Genomic DNA, 17,014 nt, shown 5'->3' on the forward strand with positions numbered 1-17,014 from the left:
AAGGCAGCAATATATTATATGTAGCTGAAAATGTTTAGGATGCGGAGTCAAATGACTTACCCCATAATCACTAATGATCTTGGGGGAAATCACGTAACTTTAGTTTCCTCCTATGTAATGGGAGAATAATAATCATCATAATTATATATGTATGATTATATAAATAATTATAAATATGTATATATGTATATACATATGTATATGGACATGGACAGCACCGTTATACAAAGTTTCAACACTTCACAGGGAGGATTGGAGGATAATGTAACTTACTGGAAAGACAATAACAATGTTGCTCCTGATGATTTTAGAAAAGGTGATCATAGGCATAAAACTTGTAAGTCGTGATTCTCAGTCATACATACTTTTATTTCCTGTGCTCCACTCAAGATAATGAAATACAAATATCTGGGGCTGGGACTTGGGCACTGTTGTTTATTCCCTTTTTAAAGCTTTCTAGTCATCTATTGCTGCATAACAAGCCACATCAAGTTGTGGTGACTTAAAAGTGAAATTATGTATTATTACACATGGTTCTGTGGTTGACTGAGAGTTTCTTTTATAGTTCACACCCGGGCTCACTCACACAGTTTCTTTTGGCCAGACTCTGGGCTAGACTGGACCTTGGTACTGACTGTGTACCAGGTGCTCTCCCCATGCGCTGGTCTAGCCTGTCTTCCTTGTATGTAAGTTCCCAGAGGGCAAAAACTGAAGCTACAAGTCCTCTTTTAAGGGATAGCATTGGAAGTTGAACAGTGTCCCTTCTGTCACATATTATTGGTCAAAGCAAGTCACAAGGCCAACCTAGATTCACAGGGAGGGAAAACAGACTTCACCTCTTACTGGAAGAAATGGCAAAGTCACATTGTAAATGGGCATCTGGGATGGAATGTTGAGGCCATCTTTACAACGAGTCTATCCCAAACCATGATTTTAATGCACCTTGAGAGTTGAGAACAATGTATTAAAGACTCACTGAGGGTAAGCTGTCATTGTAAAGCTCATTTCAGACTCAGCCTAGGCATACAAAGTTTGAAAAAGAAGTGAACTGATAGAACATTAAACTCAAATAGTGTATGCTCCACTGCTGGGTTTCTCTGCCAAGAACTGAATTTACTATAGATTACAAAGGCTTGCCCATATGCTCTTTGTCCAGCAGATGTCAGCCTTGTACAAAAATTCTGATGTTGAGCAAAGCAGGCAACCCATGCAATGCTCAGGACACCAGCTCCTCTCACAGACCTGGTCCACCGTTGGCTGAATGTGGATATCTGGAAAAAATTATAGTGGAATTGCCAGGAAGAAAGTATTAGGAATTCTATATCCCTTTAAGTGAGTAAATGGATTAGATTTTTCTGCCAAAGTGATGGGATTTCATTACAGTACGAGACTTTCATTCATTCTAAGACACATTTTCCTACATTTTAGCGTATCTGAAATCATGATATGTCTTATAATTGATGATGTCAGACAATTTGTCTCTTTCTCCCTTTCTTCCTTTTTTTTTTCTTTTGTCTCCTTAGTGGAATACAAAATAATTGTTAGTTTTAAGAAGATGGCTTACCAAATTTAATGAAAAACAGTAACTGTAGAAATTCAATGAACTTAGTCTCTCAAATAAACGAGTAAAGGATGTTATAGATTATCCCTATGTGATCACCTAGAAGAATAAGAGGTCTTTCTTTGTTGACCCAGCCTTTGGCTGAGGTACAGAGTGGCAATGGTTCCCAAATCCAGTGTTCTAGGCCTTTGTTTAATCATCTTTTTCCAAAGCTGTGAATTATCTCTCTCAACCTGTCATACTTTAAGGGATCACAAGAAGGGAGGTTTGCTATATAAACAGCTCAGTACTGCCAAAATTAGAGGCTGCATAATAAATATAGAAGAGGGAGATTCACTCACCACCATAAACAGCAGAACCAAATGGGGCAGCTCCTCAGATCTCTGCCTTCACCAGAGTCTGTAATTATCTCCAAGAGATGAATGATTTCCCAGAGCAGTCACGTACCAAGTCCCAGGAGTTAATCTACCTGTTATCTGGTGTAGGAGAAGTGTGGGTAGGACATGGTAGCAGCACTCAGCCAGCCACTGTGTAGTGCCACTGCGTACAGTGTACAGCCAATGCTCTGCGTAAAGCCTCCCAGCTAAGGAGAAAAATAGGAGTTGGAAGCAAGCCTTACTCAGTTTGCCATCCAAACACTCGATGTTCTTCATCATCTAAGAGAGTCCTCCTTTTTTTCTAATTCATCTACAAGAAGGAATGCTGTGCCAGTTTGAATGTATTGTGTCCCCCAAATGCCATTATCTTTGTGGTCTTGTGGGACAGACGTTTTGGTGCTGGTTAGACTTGCTTGGAATGTGCCCCACCCAGCTATGGGTGGTGACTCTGGTGGGATACTCCCATGGAGGTGTGACCCCACCCATTCAGGGTGGGCCTTGATCAGTGGAGCCATATAAAACATGCTGACCCAAAGAGACTGAACAGAGTGCAGCTGGGAGTGATGTTTGAAGAGGAGCAAGCTTGCTAGAGAGGAACGTCCTGGGAGAAAGCCGTTTTGAAACCAGAACTTAGGAGCAGATGCCAGCCATGTGCCTTCCCAGCTAACAGAAGTTTTCCAGACGCCATTGGCCATCCTCCAGTGAAGGTATCCGATTACTGATGTGTTACCTTGGACACTTTATGGCCTTAAGACTGTAACTGTGTAGCTAAATAAACCCCCTTTTTATAAAAGCCAATCCATCTCTGGTGTTTTGCATTCCGCAGCATTAGCAAACTAAGACAAGTGCCTTTGTATAATTTGCACAAGGGTGTCTTTTCTGTTGCTGCCTAAACCCCACTCTCTCAATTCACTCTCTGCCAGTGAAGAGATCTTTCCCAAGTTCCTGGGAAAGGATGATGTCTCATCATTCCTCATACTTCCCACTATGCTAAGGATTTTCTAATTCACAGCCCTTTCTGTTGGCATTCTGCTTCTGAAGCTCAAACCATTTAGCCTTTACCACTTTTATAACAGCAGAGCCGAGGAGAAGTTTTCACTTTTTTTGTTGTTTCTTTTACCTGATTTGAGGTAACATAGCCCAATATCCTGTTTGTGAAGTGACCATGTCTAGAGGTGGAGGTTTCATTTTATAGTCAGCTGTGCTGGTGGCAGTGACAGAAGCTTCGGGGTGGGGGAGTGGGGAGAGTCTGCTGCAGAGTATAGACAAAGGAAACTAGTCTGAAATAGTCTCAAATGGTGTGTAACTCAAAGCACTCTCTGCTTTTGATTTGATTGATCCTACATGAGCCTGGTAGCTACAATATTGCTCTTGGATGTAAGGTTTTCCCAGATGATATTAATAATATATAATCCTTACACAGATCAGACACTGTTCTAATTACTTCATGTATACTAAATAATTTAATCCAATGAGTAAGTTATTTTATTATTTTCCTGTTTATAGATCATGACACTGGACAAAATTATTATTTTTAAATTCCAAAATAAAATCTGAAGAGGAATTATCATGTAGGAAATATAGGGAAAAATGGGGAAAGTGTGTGGGAGAGGACAACACAAGAATGTGATGACTATTTTTCACTTCCTTTACAATTCCTGCCTAGATTGTTTTGCCTCTGTGTTTCTTTTTTCCCTTCCTCAACCTATTGAAGGTAAGAGGTTAATCTCTACCCCATTGTACGGAGTATATTTTCTGAGGTGTATTTTGGATGGGGTAGCAAGGTTTTCTCCAAGACTCCCAAGCCATGCAACTTCGGATGTCAATATTCATGTAGGACTAATTAGACTTTTGTTTGGAAAGGCAGGTGAGAAAAAGAAAGAAAACGCAACTTCCAGGTTTCATCCTGGATGACTAAGTTGATGTTGATGTGCTTTTATTAAGAAAAACAGTAGAAGTAAGACGTTGGAGCAAAAATATTTTAAAGTTGAATTTTCAAAAAGGCAAAATAACGCATGTAAATATAAAATAAACATGTTCAATGCTTGCTTCGGTGGCACATATACTAAAATTGGAACGATACAGAGAAGATTAGCATGGCCCCTGCACAAGGATGACACACAAATTCATGAAGCATTCCATATTTTTTAGCTTGAAAGTGGACAAGGAAAGAGAAAAAGAATTTTATTTTTAATTTGGAAGTACATTCATTTGAAGAACTGTTAAAACAAACTCTCTTTTCTAAAAGCTTTTTATAGGAACTGGCTAGTTATATCATTAAAGACTCATTATTGCCCTTAAATAATCCATCCACTTGGGTTTTCAGTGGTGCTCATTTAAAATGTTAAGAAATGCCATTTCAAGTAGTCTAAATACCAAGTAAAAAGTTACAGTACAAGAGATTTTGGTTGAACTGAAAATATGAGTATTTCATTGCTGTGTGCCTGAATAACAGATTTGAAAAACACATTAAAAAGCAAGTGCTTTCCAAATAAGTTTGAATATTAGACAATATTACGAAGTGTCCTTTAACATAGGCACTATACTTACAGCTCTGTGATGGACAAGTAGGTTGTTGGCACATCCACCAAAAACAATTACTTCTCCTTCATCACTGGCACAAGCTGTATGCCATAACCTACGTTTAAAACAAAAAATACAGTTTGAAAAGTCACCTTAAACACCAAATTGACAGTTTACAATATAGAATAAAGCTGATGAAACAAGATTAAAGACCTTTCTCAAGGTAGTTCAGATCAAAACATAATGGTAAAAAGTAAAATTTTCAAACCAAGTAACTAAAGCTAGAAAAATGAATGTGTATTTTATTTGGATGTTATCTCTCTGGTCTAATCCTTATTCACGCAGTGAGGGGTTTGAACTGAATGGTCTGTTTTTTAGGTGTTTCTTAGCAATAAAAATCTTATGGAGAGGAATCATATAAGCTGTCTTCCTCTCTGTCCCCTTTCCATAGACAGGGCCAACTGGCCTTAAACAAACATCTAAGGGAAGCTGAAAGCCCTGCTTGACTAAAACTATGAAAGTATCTGAAAATTCTACAGAAAGAATAGTTATGTCAGATGAAGACTTAGTATCATGATTGTACTTGGGTTACTTAAGGTTTGGAAAAAATGCACGATGACATATCTAATGTGATTTGAACACCAATTTTGATTATGTCACTTTCTTTGGCAGACTTTGTAACAAATCTGTTTCATTAAAATTAAAAAAAAAATAATCATCAGAAAAAAAAACATGTTCAAAGACTTTATTTAACTCATTAACTTATGAAAGAACCAGTAATATATTAGAATTGGTCCAAAGGGCATTCGAGAAAACAGTTAACTATAGGCAATTTAATAGATTGCTGGGTTTGATACAAAACTGGTTAATATCCAGTAAGAGCATAAACTTTAGTCTCTGGGGTTATTGTTCCACTGGATAGAAATTATTTGCATTTCTACCTAACAAAATTCTGTAAGGTAACCTCTCCATGTAGAGAGGTGTAAAACAGTCCTATACATAGAAAGTCAAAACCAACACAGTACTGAAAGAATACTTGGTAATCTTGTTTGCCTATTTTCAAATTTAGAATAATTTCATGACTTCAGATTTGGACATGGTGAGTTTGAGGTGTTTCTGAAATACTAAAATAGAAAATCCACAAGGCAGCTGTATATAAGAGTCTGGAGATAAGAGGTTTTTTGGAGTGAAAGGCTTAATTATGATAGGTTCAGGTATGAGGAAAGATAGTTCATTCAAGGAAATTATTCAGAGTAAGAAGCGGAAGTGAAAATAGAACTCTTAGAAATATTAATATTTAAACTTCTATCCAGGTGGAATCAGAATGTGTCACCCTCCAGCACATGATGTATGTGATCAATCACAGGCAGTCACCTGAACTTGACTGTCCCGAGTTTTTATGGGGTCTCATTTTGTAGGTATGATTGGTGGAATCAACACCCATGTGGTTGAACTCAATCTCCAGCTACCTTCCTTCCCAGAGGTCTGGCTGGCATGATGTGGCTCAGTGCCCCAACCCCCTAAGCATATGGCTGGCCTTGGGCAGCCCCACCACCCTGACACCACAAATGTGACTGGTCTGGCCATGTAGTCTCATTAGCATATGAACCATCAGGTGTGGTCTTAAGCCACCTTGAATATCAGAAGACACTTCTACCTGGGGCCTCTCTTTTTGGAGGCCAAATTCCTAACTACAAACTTACCATACACCATAAAATATCCAGTAGGGAAGAGAATGCAAATAGACCACTGAATGTGCAACTGGATAATCATTAGTAACCTTAATAAGAGTATTTTTATTTGAGTGACAAGGATTAAAATATTGATTTGAAGAGTAAATAGGAAATGATGGAAGGAAGGAGGTAAAGGAGTCAGGAGATTAAAGGAAGTATTTTCTCCAGGACAGCAAAGATTTAAGCATATATACTTGCTGAACAGAAAGAATCAACAGAGTGTGCCTAAGAAAAACACTGTACCAGACAATGTTAAACAGGCAAGGATGACTTTATTCAGGAGCTGCTATAGTGTGGGAGAGAGAGTAGAACTCAACTCCATTGCAACAAAGTATAGTAAGATTTTTTAAGCTTTTAAAGGGCTGGGAGAGGGTCAGAGAAAAAGCACTGGAAGATAGTAAGGGGGCTGATCACTGGAATGGGTGAGGGATTTACTGAGGTTGCCATTAGGACTACTTGGTTTGGAATGCTTTCCTTTGTGGTAATTAGGCCACCTGGAGCCTGTAGGGACTGAGAGAGCTGAGGAGGGAGATAAGGAAATGTCCATTCAGGGCCTCTCAGGTGCCTAGGTAGCCAAGGTGAGGGGGAGAGAGGAAAGGGAGGTCAGGAGTAAGTTTGATATATAGAATAGTGTGGTGGTTTGGGGATGTATGTACCCCAGGAAAACATGTTCTTGGATCTAGTCCATTCCTGTGGGTGTAAACCCATTGTGAGTGGGACCTTTTGAAGAGACTATTTCAGATGGGGGTGACCCACCTCATTCAGGATGGGTCTTGGTCCTATTGCTGGAGTCCTTTGTGAATGGAGTGAATGTAGAGAGAAAGAGAGAGAGAGGGAAGGAGTGAGGGAGGGAGTGGAGGAGGGAGGGAGAGAGAGAGCACACCGTGGAAGCAAAAAGCTGAAATCAACAAAGCCCCGAAGAGAAGGGAGGGGCCAGCAGATGTGCTTTGCCATGTGGCAGAGGGGCCAAGGATCACCGGTAGCTAGTCTTTAGGAAGAAAGTATTGCTTTGATGATGCTTTGATTTGGACATTTTCTTGGACTCCAAACATAAGCAACTATATTCCCATTGTTTAAGCCTAACCCATTTCATGGTATGCCAGAAGAGTGGGACGCTGCTGTTGCAAATACCAAAATTGTAGAAACAGCTTTGGAATTGGATAATAGATAGAGGCTGGAAGAATTGTGAGGTGCTTTATAGAAAAAGCCTGGATTGCTTTGAAGAGACTATTAGTAGAATATGGACACTAAAGGTACTTCTGATGAAGCCTTAGCAGAAATGATGAATGTATCATTGCAAACTGGAAGAAAGGTGATACTTGTTTTAAAGTGGCAGTGAACTTGGCAAAATTGAGTTCTGATGTCAGATGGAAAGCAGAATTTGAGAGCGATGAGTTTGTGTATTTGGCTGAGGAGATTTCCAGGCTAAATGTGGAAAGTGCAGCCTGGTTTCTCCTTGCAGCTTATAGTAAAATGTGAGAGGAAAGGGATAAGCTGAGAACTGAACTCTTGGGCACAAAGAAACCAAAAATTGATGTTTGGAATATTCTGAGCTTCTGAAAAACGAGTCCGCAGGGAATAGTGCTCCATGTGAGGGTTTAACTGAAAACAGATCCAGTCAGCCATTTCAGTGCAAGTCAGGATTGGAGGTGCAGTTATCCGGGAAAGATCTGTGAAAGTCCTACTATCTGATGGTTGAGAACACTGTGTACTACATGCAAAAATTACAAGTTTTTTTGCAGTATCTGTATGAAAGGAACAACTGCCAGCCTGGACTAAAATGGAAAGAAAAGGGCAGATTGGAGGAAAAATCACTTCAATGGTAAGACCATGGAAGTTGACGTTTAGACCAACGACATCTTCTTGGGCTAAGAGAGTAGGCCCACCCATCTGTGTGAAAAGGGTGAGTCTGCCCCAGAGTTTGGAGAGGGCAGGCCTCCCACCCCATTGTTCAGGAAGAGTGCTACCACCCCAGGGTTCTCAAAGGTTAGAGCCTTCACCCCTGTGTTTAGGGAGAGCATGGCTGTTGCACAAGCACTTGGAAAGGGTTGGACTGTCACTCCATGAGGTCTGGAGGACAAAACATCTTTCCATAGATGACTCAGAACTTGAAATCCAATGGTGTATGCCTTGCAGTGTTTTGGAATTGTTTGGGACCCCTGACCCTTGTTTTCCTTCTAATTTCTCCCTTCTGGAATGGAAATGTTTATCCTTTGCCTGTCTATCCTTTATCTATTGGAAGCAGATAACTTGTTTCTCTAGGTTCCACAGGTCCACAAATGGAGGGGAATTGTGCCCCAGGACAGACCACACCTTTAACCAATTTTGATGAGACTTTATACTTAGCATTGTTACTAAAATGACAAGGCTTTTGGGGTGTAGTGATGGGATGAATGACTTTTTCATACAGAAAGAACTGGTCTTTTGGGGGTCCAGAGGGTGGAGAGTGGTGATGTGGGGCTGTATGTACCCCATGAAAACATGTTCTTGGATCTAGTCCATTCCTGTGGGTGTAAACCCATTGTGAGTGGGAACTTTTGATGCCAATTCTTCAGCTGGGGTGTGACCCGCCTCATTCAGTATGGAGTCCTTTGTAGATGGAGTGAATACAGACACAGAGAGAGGATCACAGAAGCAAGAAGCCAGGAAGAAAAGGGAGAGGCCAGCAGACACCACCATGTTCCTTGCCGTATGGCAGAGGAGCCAAGGACCACCAGCACTGGTCTTCAGAAAGAAAGCATCACCTTGATGATGCTTTGATTTGGACATTTTCCTGAACTCTAACCATAAGTAAATAAATTCTCATTGTTTAAGCCCAACCCATTTCATGGTATCTGCTTGAAGCAGCCTAAGAAACTAAAACAGTTAAGATCTGAAGTTGTCTTTTTTCCCTTTTTTTTTTTCCTGCAGTCCAAGTTTTTTTTCTCTGAGGTCCCACAACTTCAAGACTCTTGTCAAGGTAGTCAGGACTGGGAGGAGCCCGTGAGGAGTAAGGCTAGCAGTGTGGTCAAGACCAGGAAAAGAGACTTTGTCAAGTGGCAGAGGTGATCATTCAGGAGGGAAGTGGTAATGGCATTGTGAGGTCACTGGAGAATCGGGATGAGTTGAGATCTAAAGCATGTTTGGAGGGGTTAGTCATGAACTAAAGGGACAGATCTCTGAGATGAGAAGAAAAGAAAAAGGATGGGGTGAATACAGTTTTATTTGTCTCCAGGAGAGGAAGGAAGTCAAAAGAATTTTCTACAAGTTGGTTTCCTTCTCCTTTGGAGTCAAGTTGAGGAGAATGGTAAAGATTTATATTGCCACTATGGAGAAAGGGCAAGAGAAATATTTGTTGACAGAAGCATGTATTAAACTAATGGCAGGTGGATAGTATTAGGGCTCAGCTCAAGGTGTAGGACATGGATTAGCAGTGGTTTTGTGATTCAGTAATGCTCAGAAATGCAGGTACAAAAGCATAAGAGGCAAACTTTTCCTTTCCAGGAATCTCCCCTCATGATGAGAGGAGCAGAAACCCCAAATCACATGATTTTTGATGCTGCTGTGACTGCTACTGCAGAGAATAATTTTTGATATTCCTTACACAGGCAGAACATTTCCACAGGTGGAGTATGAAAATTCCTTCTAACTCGAGCACCCAAACCTGTCTAAAAAACTCACAGTGTGTTTCTTTTTAATTCCCACTGTAGGCTTTCTCCTCCACCAGTGCAATAGCACATACTCTGACAGCAGTGACTTTATACAAGAACCCAGTTCCTATCTCTTTGCGAAGGAGATTGTACTGCCCCCAACACCCAGCCCCTGCTCCCTGGACCTGCAAAGCTCTGAATTCAGTAGGAGAAAGGCAGCATGGTGCACTGGAAAGAAGACTGGACTAAGAGACTTGGAGTCTTCGTCCTGATGCTGTCCCAAACTGCATGCACAGAGGAAGACTTCAGTCACATCATTTCTCTGCACACCAGTTTTTCTATGTGGGAATTGGAATAAATGTTATGAACACTGGTAAACTGGACAAACACTTCATTTTCTCCCAAGCTTTGACGTTGCCAAGAACTGTTAGAGGATTTAAAAATGATCAAGTTTGGAGACCAAGGGTTGCTGCTGGAATAACCTCAAAGGACTCAAACTAAGTAAGGAAGAAGAAATTCCACCTTCAGCATCTGAGTTTGACCCCAGGAAACCTTGGTGCAACCTGCAATAGGATTCCCTCTGAGTCTCCACTCATCCCTATTTCCCCCCAATTAAATTTCAGGAAATGTTCCACAACACCAGAGTCCTATTTTTTTTCTTCAGGCTTCATGCAAGGAGATCCACTTTGAGCCACTGTTGGGGAGATATAAAGAAAAACAAAATCTTCTCCCAACCCAGAAAACCTCTTCACCAAGGTAGAAGAGTTGGAAAAACAATTTGATTATTGAATAAGCATTAAACCGAATGTGATGCATCACAGGCAATCAGCCAAGAGATTGCAAAACCAAAAAGAGAGCTCACCTTTTTTTAATGTGGCTAAATGAATATGAATACAACCCATTACAAATACATTCTCAAGATGTTTCTCATCTTTATGACCTGAGATAGGTTTGCAATTCTTAGCAAGGAGTCCCCTGGAAATTCTGCTAATCTCTTCCCAGGAAACTGAGAGACAGGGATGATATCTTCCTTGATTACATTTCAAAAAGACAAAGAGAAAATTTACAATTACAGGTTTTTCTAAAGTAATACTGAGATGAGAGGGAGAAGGAAGTCTCTTCCCTTATATACAACCAGGAGAATTAAGCCCTATTTATTTATTTATTTATTCATTTATTTTCTGAGAATGATGCTGTCTTTATTTGAAATTTGGATATTTTACTAATCATGAATTTTTTTTCAATTTTATTGACATGTGTTCACATACCATACAATCATCCAAAGTATACAATCGTTTACAGTACCATCATATAGTTGTGTATTTATCAACCCAATCTATTTTTTGAACATTTTCCTTGTACCAGAAAAGTGAAAATAAAAATAAAAAATAAAAATAAAGAACAACCAAAACATCCCCCCCCATCCTATTTTTCATTTAGTTTTTTGTCCCCATTTTTCTACTCATCCATCCATACACTGGATAAAGGGAGTGTGATCCATAAGACTTTCACAATCACATTGCCACTTCTTGTAAGCTACATTGTTATACAATTGTCTTCAAGAGTCCAGGCTACTGGGTTGCAGTCTGGTAGTTTCAGGTATTTACTTCTAGCTATTCCAATACATTAAAACCTAAAGAAGTTTATCTATATAGTGCATAAGAATGTCCTGTGTTCTCAACTCTCAAATTTCACTCATCTATGTTAGTCCATATTACTGAGACCATACAGTACCCTTACTGATAGTCTTCATTTCTTCACTCTTCTCCAAACCTCTCTCTCCTGTCTTTTCCTATCTGCCTGTAGTGTTCCCTTTAGCATTTCCTGTAGAGTAGGTATCTTGTTCACAAACTCTCTGTGTCTGTTTGTCTGAAAATATTTTAAACTCTCCTTCATTTTTGAAGGACAGTTTTGCCAGATATAGAATTCTTGGTTGGCAGTTCTTCTCTTTCAGTATCGTAAATATATCATACCACTGTCTTCTTTCCTCCATGGTTTCTGTGGAGAAATCTGTACATAGTCTTATTGAGCTTCTCTTGTATGTGATGGATTGCTCTTCTCTTGCTGCTTTCAGAATTCTCTCTTTGTTCTGACATTGGACAATCTGATCAGTAAGTGTCTTGGAGTCAGTCTATTGGGATCTATTCTATTTGGGGTACGCTGTACTTCTTGACTCTTGTAATTCTCTGTCTTTCATAAGAGTTGGGACATTTTCAGTGAATATTTCTTCTATTATTCTTTCTGCTTCTTTTCCCCTCTCTTCTCCCTCTGGGACACCCATAACATGTATATTTGTGTGCTTCATGTTCACTCAGCTCCCTAAGACCCTGCTTGTATTTTTCCATTCTTTTCACCATCTGTTCTTTTGTGTGTATGAATTCAAATGTCTGGTCTTCCAATTCACTGATCTTTTCTTCTGCCTGTTCAAATCTACTGTTGTATCCCTCCATTATCTTTTTCATCTCCTCCATTATGCCCTTCATTCCCGTAAGTTCTGCCATTTGTTTTTTCAAGTTTATGAATTCTTCTTTATTGTTATCCAGTGTCTTCTTTATATCCTTCATCTCTTTTCATATATCTTCCCTCCGATCATTGACTTGATTTTTTAATTCATTTAGAAGATTTGTTTGAACATCTTTAATTAGTTCTTCCTTCAGTTCATTGAGTTGATTTAGCATTAGTTGCCTGAACTCCTGTATCTCAGTTGAACTATTAGTTTGTTCCTTTGGCTGGTCCATATTTTCATGTTTCCTAGCATGGCTCATTATCTTGGGCTGTCTAGGCATCTGACTTTCTTGATTAGTGTGTTCTGGAGCTCATTATCACTCTTTTACCTAGGGTTTTCTTGTTGGTTGGCTTTGTTCTCTAACCTTTGGTGTTCAGTTCAGCTTATTCTAGGCATCTAACTTAGTTTCTACTTAGTTGATCTGAGTTTTTCACCTCTTGTTTTTCTGTTTCTTGCCTTGCCTCTATATAGCCTTTTTGTGAGAAGGTCTCCTCAGATATGGTCAACCCAAGTCCAGAGAGGCCCAGGTCTCAGGAGGAGGGTGTGGAGTTTACTTGAGAATGAGACCCTCCTGTGAGGACTTTAGATTCTGTGCTTTTGCTGTTCTGTCCAGCAGGTGGTGCTTGCCTGCCCACAGCTCCCCTACCAGTGTGAGGAGGTGTGAAGCCTTTACTTCTCCCAGTGACCCTGACCCTGAGTCTGTGGCATAGCTGACTGAAGCTGGTTTCTGAATTCCAACTGTGTCTGAGTTCCCCAAAGTAGGGCTGCCACTGGAGCTGGGCCACACCACTCTTTTCTGGGGAAGTTATGATCTTTAGTGAATTTTCTCCCCTACTAGACTTACTGCTTCATCTCTCCGAGCTATCTTAGCTCTGCTCTTGCCTGGGCCCAAATTGCAAGTCTTTGAGGCTTTCTGTAATGGGCTACTTAGAATAGTTATTTGTTTTTTTAAGAGAGAAAAAGATTTAAAAAAAAAAGAAAGAAAGAAAAAGAAGTGCCCCATATAAACTATTTAAAGAAAAGCCCTTTAATTCAGTCCCTGCAGTTCTGATGGGCTATTGAAATGCAAAAAGACAAGAAGTTGGAGAGCAATTGAGGAACAATCAAGAAACCAGAAAAACCAGCTTTTCAGAGAAGGGCCCTTGCCCCCTGGGTTTGCATATGTGCCTGATTCTGTTTGAGCCCAGCCCTTCTCCATATTATGGTTACCCCCAACTCCAAAAGTCTTTGTTTTTATTTTTGTTTGTTTGTTTGTTTTTCCTGATTTTGCTAGCCCTATCTTCTCTCCACCTGGCTGACTGCTCCCAGGTTCTCTGGTGTCTGGTCCCAGTTTATCTATAGTTGGAGCTTTTGTTCAGCAGTCTGAGTTTGTTAATCAGTTCCACACCTGCAGTTCTCCTTCCTGGTTCCCAGCATCGTCAGCCCCTCCTCCTTTGGGATTGTCCCTGGCATGGAGGAGTGCAGGGCCCCTGGCCATGAGAACTTACAGATTTTGCTAATCTCAGCTGCTCCACATGTTCATGAGTGTTCTATGATGTGTGTCCAAACTCAAATTCCACACCTCACCACTCCACCATCTTGCCCCACCTTGCCTTATCTATTTTTAAAGTTGGCTTTGCCCTTACATCACCTCCTTAAACCCAACTTTACCCTCTACCTCAGACTTTTTATCTTCATAGGAAAGGGAGAAGAGCTGGACTCAGGATCCTTCCTCTTGGCCATTGCAAAAACAATTCACAGGATTTTCTGCTGCTAGAAAACAATACAAATAAAAATATTTTTAAAACCTTTGCATATTTTTAAAGGAATTAACAGTCATGATTTGCTTTGGAGGGATAATGTTTTCTGTTAGTGTTAAAAGAAAAAAAAACTTTTCATACAATTTAGGATCTCACAACTTTATTGAGTGATTCATGAATGAAATTGGATCCCATTCAGAAAGTAAAAGGGAGCTTCATAGAGGGGGGTGGAAAGAGGGGGTTTATATAGGGCAAACCCAGAAGTGAGGAAATGTTCTGATTGGCTGACATTAAATTTCCATTTTACATAGTGGGGAGCAGGTATACATTGATTAGCATCATATACTCCATTCTGATAATCTATCTCTACTGGACCCAAACTGATTTATTATCAGGCCTTGTTTACCTGCAATTCTGTAGGGTGCATTCCATTTTCTCAGAAAGCCCTTGCAGAATAATTGTTTTTTGTCTTCTAAAAAAACCTTTCTCAGAAAGGGGTCCCTCCTAGCAACAGCCAGTGCAGGTGGCTGTTTTATTTTACTTAACATTAGCAAACAGGTCCTCAGCACATACAGTCCTCTACCAGGCAATATGGCATACAGAGCATCTTAGACACATTCCTCCCCTGAGAAAATTTTAATAGACTGGGAGAGATAAGTCTCACATACATTTCCAATAATATAGTCCTTAGCTGCCTAATAAGTTGTAAGGTAGCAAAGACCAGAATAGTGGTGACTGAGTGAATTTGAAGGAAATCATAACCACAAGAGAAGGCAGAAGGATCTGTGATTATTTCTTTTAAAGAGCTTAAGTAAGAGACCAATAGCACAGTTGATCTCATCTTGTTGAGGAAATGGGCTGGGGCTGCAGAAGGAGGAAATCTCTACATTCAGCTTCCCCAGAAGCTATTACTAGATATAGGAATGTATAATTGAAGGCATCCAGGAAGTATATTGTATGCGAGAGTGGGATGGCATTCAGAGGTAGGGTGTGGGCAAGAAAACTCCTCTGTTCCTTAGAGGCTTTCTCTGTCTTCATTCTCTGAGTCCAACAGCCATGGTGAGGAGTTACCGATGGGAAAGAACCAACGCAGTGCTGCCTTTCTCCCCCAGGCAGATTCTGAAGAACCAAGACAATGAGCCTTGATTCTTTGCTCAAGGTTCTATTATTGGCCCTGGGTAAAAGGCTTTCCTTGCTCCCATCCTGCCTTAGCTCTCTACAGCATCTGCCTTGGCTCCGCCTCCTTCCTTTAGCTGCTGAGGAGAACCAGGTTCCTCTGTCAGCTTCTCCAGCCATAAATTAGTTCCAGCTAGATGGGAGGCTCTGCCAGGACTCACTCCCGCCCTCACCCCACTCCATTAACAGACATCCTGGATTATCAGAGCCCCTGGGGAACCTCTGGTCACAGCTGGACAATTGTTATTTGTCAGTCTCTGCCTCTGTCTCCAGTGTGTTACGGGTGGGGGTAGGTGGGGGAGAAGCAGGGCAGGTGACAGAGCACAGAGCAGGTTGCCTGGTTAAAGGAAAATAGATTAAATTCTTAAAATTTGTACTAATTCAGTGGCAGGTTAAGTGGAGGCTGAAAGGGCAGCCACTGCTGTCTCCATAATGCTCCTAGATCTGGGCTGAATGCTTGTTAGTGTGCATCAAAGCTACCGAGCAGGCACACCCCTGTGAGCCCAGCAGGGCAGGGATTATTATCTCTGTTCTGAATGGGAAAACCAAAGTCTGAGAGCATCTCACAGCTGGAAAGGACAAGACCGGCTGTCTAATTTTTTTTCCTACAGTCCAAGTAGTTTTTCTCTGCAGTTCCACAGCTGCAAGATTAGTTTCAGGGTGGTCAGGACAGGGAGGGGAGCAGGTAGAGAAAGGCTGGGAGCTTGGTTAAGAGAAAGAAAAGCAGTCTTGGTCTGGTTGTTGTGAGCATTAAATGTTATTCTATGTAAAGAACAGAGAAGAGTGCCTTGTACATATTAAGCATTAGGGAGCATTTGTTTGCTATTATTAATGCTACGAATGATGTCTTATGTTTCTCACAATTCTGAGGTCCGTTGACTCTTTTGGACATGCTGACCTTTGTACAGGAAAACATTTCTCATGAAATGACTGCAAGTCTCAATTACCTGGGAATAAATTTGTATTCTTAGTTTTCTATGGTGAACTTTCCATCTCTAGCCAGTTTCCTGGTCTTGTTCAGCACACATCCTGCTGCCTGTTCTATGCTTGTATAGGCCCCATGGGCTCAGGAAATATAAACCAAGACAAATTAAAGATGTGAATCTTCTAGAGGTGGGAAAGGCTAATGTCTGCTGCTTGCTAAGGCCTAATCCAGGATGATTATTAGCTGGGGTTGGCATGATCTCGTCTTTTTTGGTGTGGAAGTTGGTAGTTCATATTATGAAGGTGGTCAAGTCATTTACCTCTACTTGGCCCATCTTCCCTCAGCCTTCTCTCCATGGGGACAGTTTTCAAATAGGGTTCCAAGGGAAGAGCAAACTTGGATGGCAGATGGGTCCACACAATTCCGATGGAGCTGTTTTGTAAACTTGGACCTAAGAAAGTTTCTTTCTCAGATATTTAATGCATGATGAAACTGACATTCCTTAACTCATATGCAGCAAACTTCTCCTTACATACATAATACTGTGACCATACCTGCTCACCAATATAAATTTTTACATGTAAGCAAGTGATTTCTGTACACACAAGCAGTCAACATGGCTGCACATTACCTTGTGCCCACATCATGCCTCAGTTGGATGGGTCTGGGGAGTCTGACTTAGTCCCTGCCAAGGAGGCTACCTACTATTTGTGTGAACTTTATCAAATCACTTACTCTTTATGGGCCTAAGTTTCCTCATCTGTTAAAATGAGGGTAGTTATGCGAAGGCTGCTTTCCTCTCACGATTATTGTTGCGGGAGATCAGATGAGATGAGAGAATAAAA

At 40.7% G+C, this 17,014-nt stretch overlaps 1 protein-coding gene and 1 non-coding gene across 6 annotated transcripts in view; both read left to right on the forward strand.

The window, feature by feature from the left end:
• Positions 1-11,094, forward strand: part of TESPA1 (thymocyte expressed, positive selection associated 1) — a 38,562-nt gene extending 27,468 nt beyond the window's left edge. For all 5 annotated transcript variants that reach the window (XM_037847857.1, XM_037847858.1, XM_037847860.1 and 2 more), the window contains one exon: positions 9,884-11,094. In XM_037847857.1, coding sequence (XP_037703785.1) covers positions 9,884-10,095 — 212 coding nt within the window. In that variant the 3' untranslated portion in view covers positions 10,096-11,094. The remainder of the gene's footprint in view (positions 1-9,883) is intronic.
• On the forward strand, positions 3,980-4,086 carry LOC119543567. The gene has a single exon (XR_005218633.1). It is a non-coding gene; the product is annotated as a U6 spliceosomal RNA (small nuclear RNA).
• Positions 11,095-17,014: the final 5,920 nt, after the last annotated feature.

This window comes from Choloepus didactylus, chromosome 8 (genome assembly GCF_015220235.1).
Source record: "Choloepus didactylus isolate mChoDid1 chromosome 8, mChoDid1.pri, whole genome shotgun sequence".
In the NCBI taxonomy this organism is placed as follows: Eukaryota; Metazoa; Chordata; class Mammalia; order Pilosa; family Megalonychidae; genus Choloepus; species Choloepus didactylus.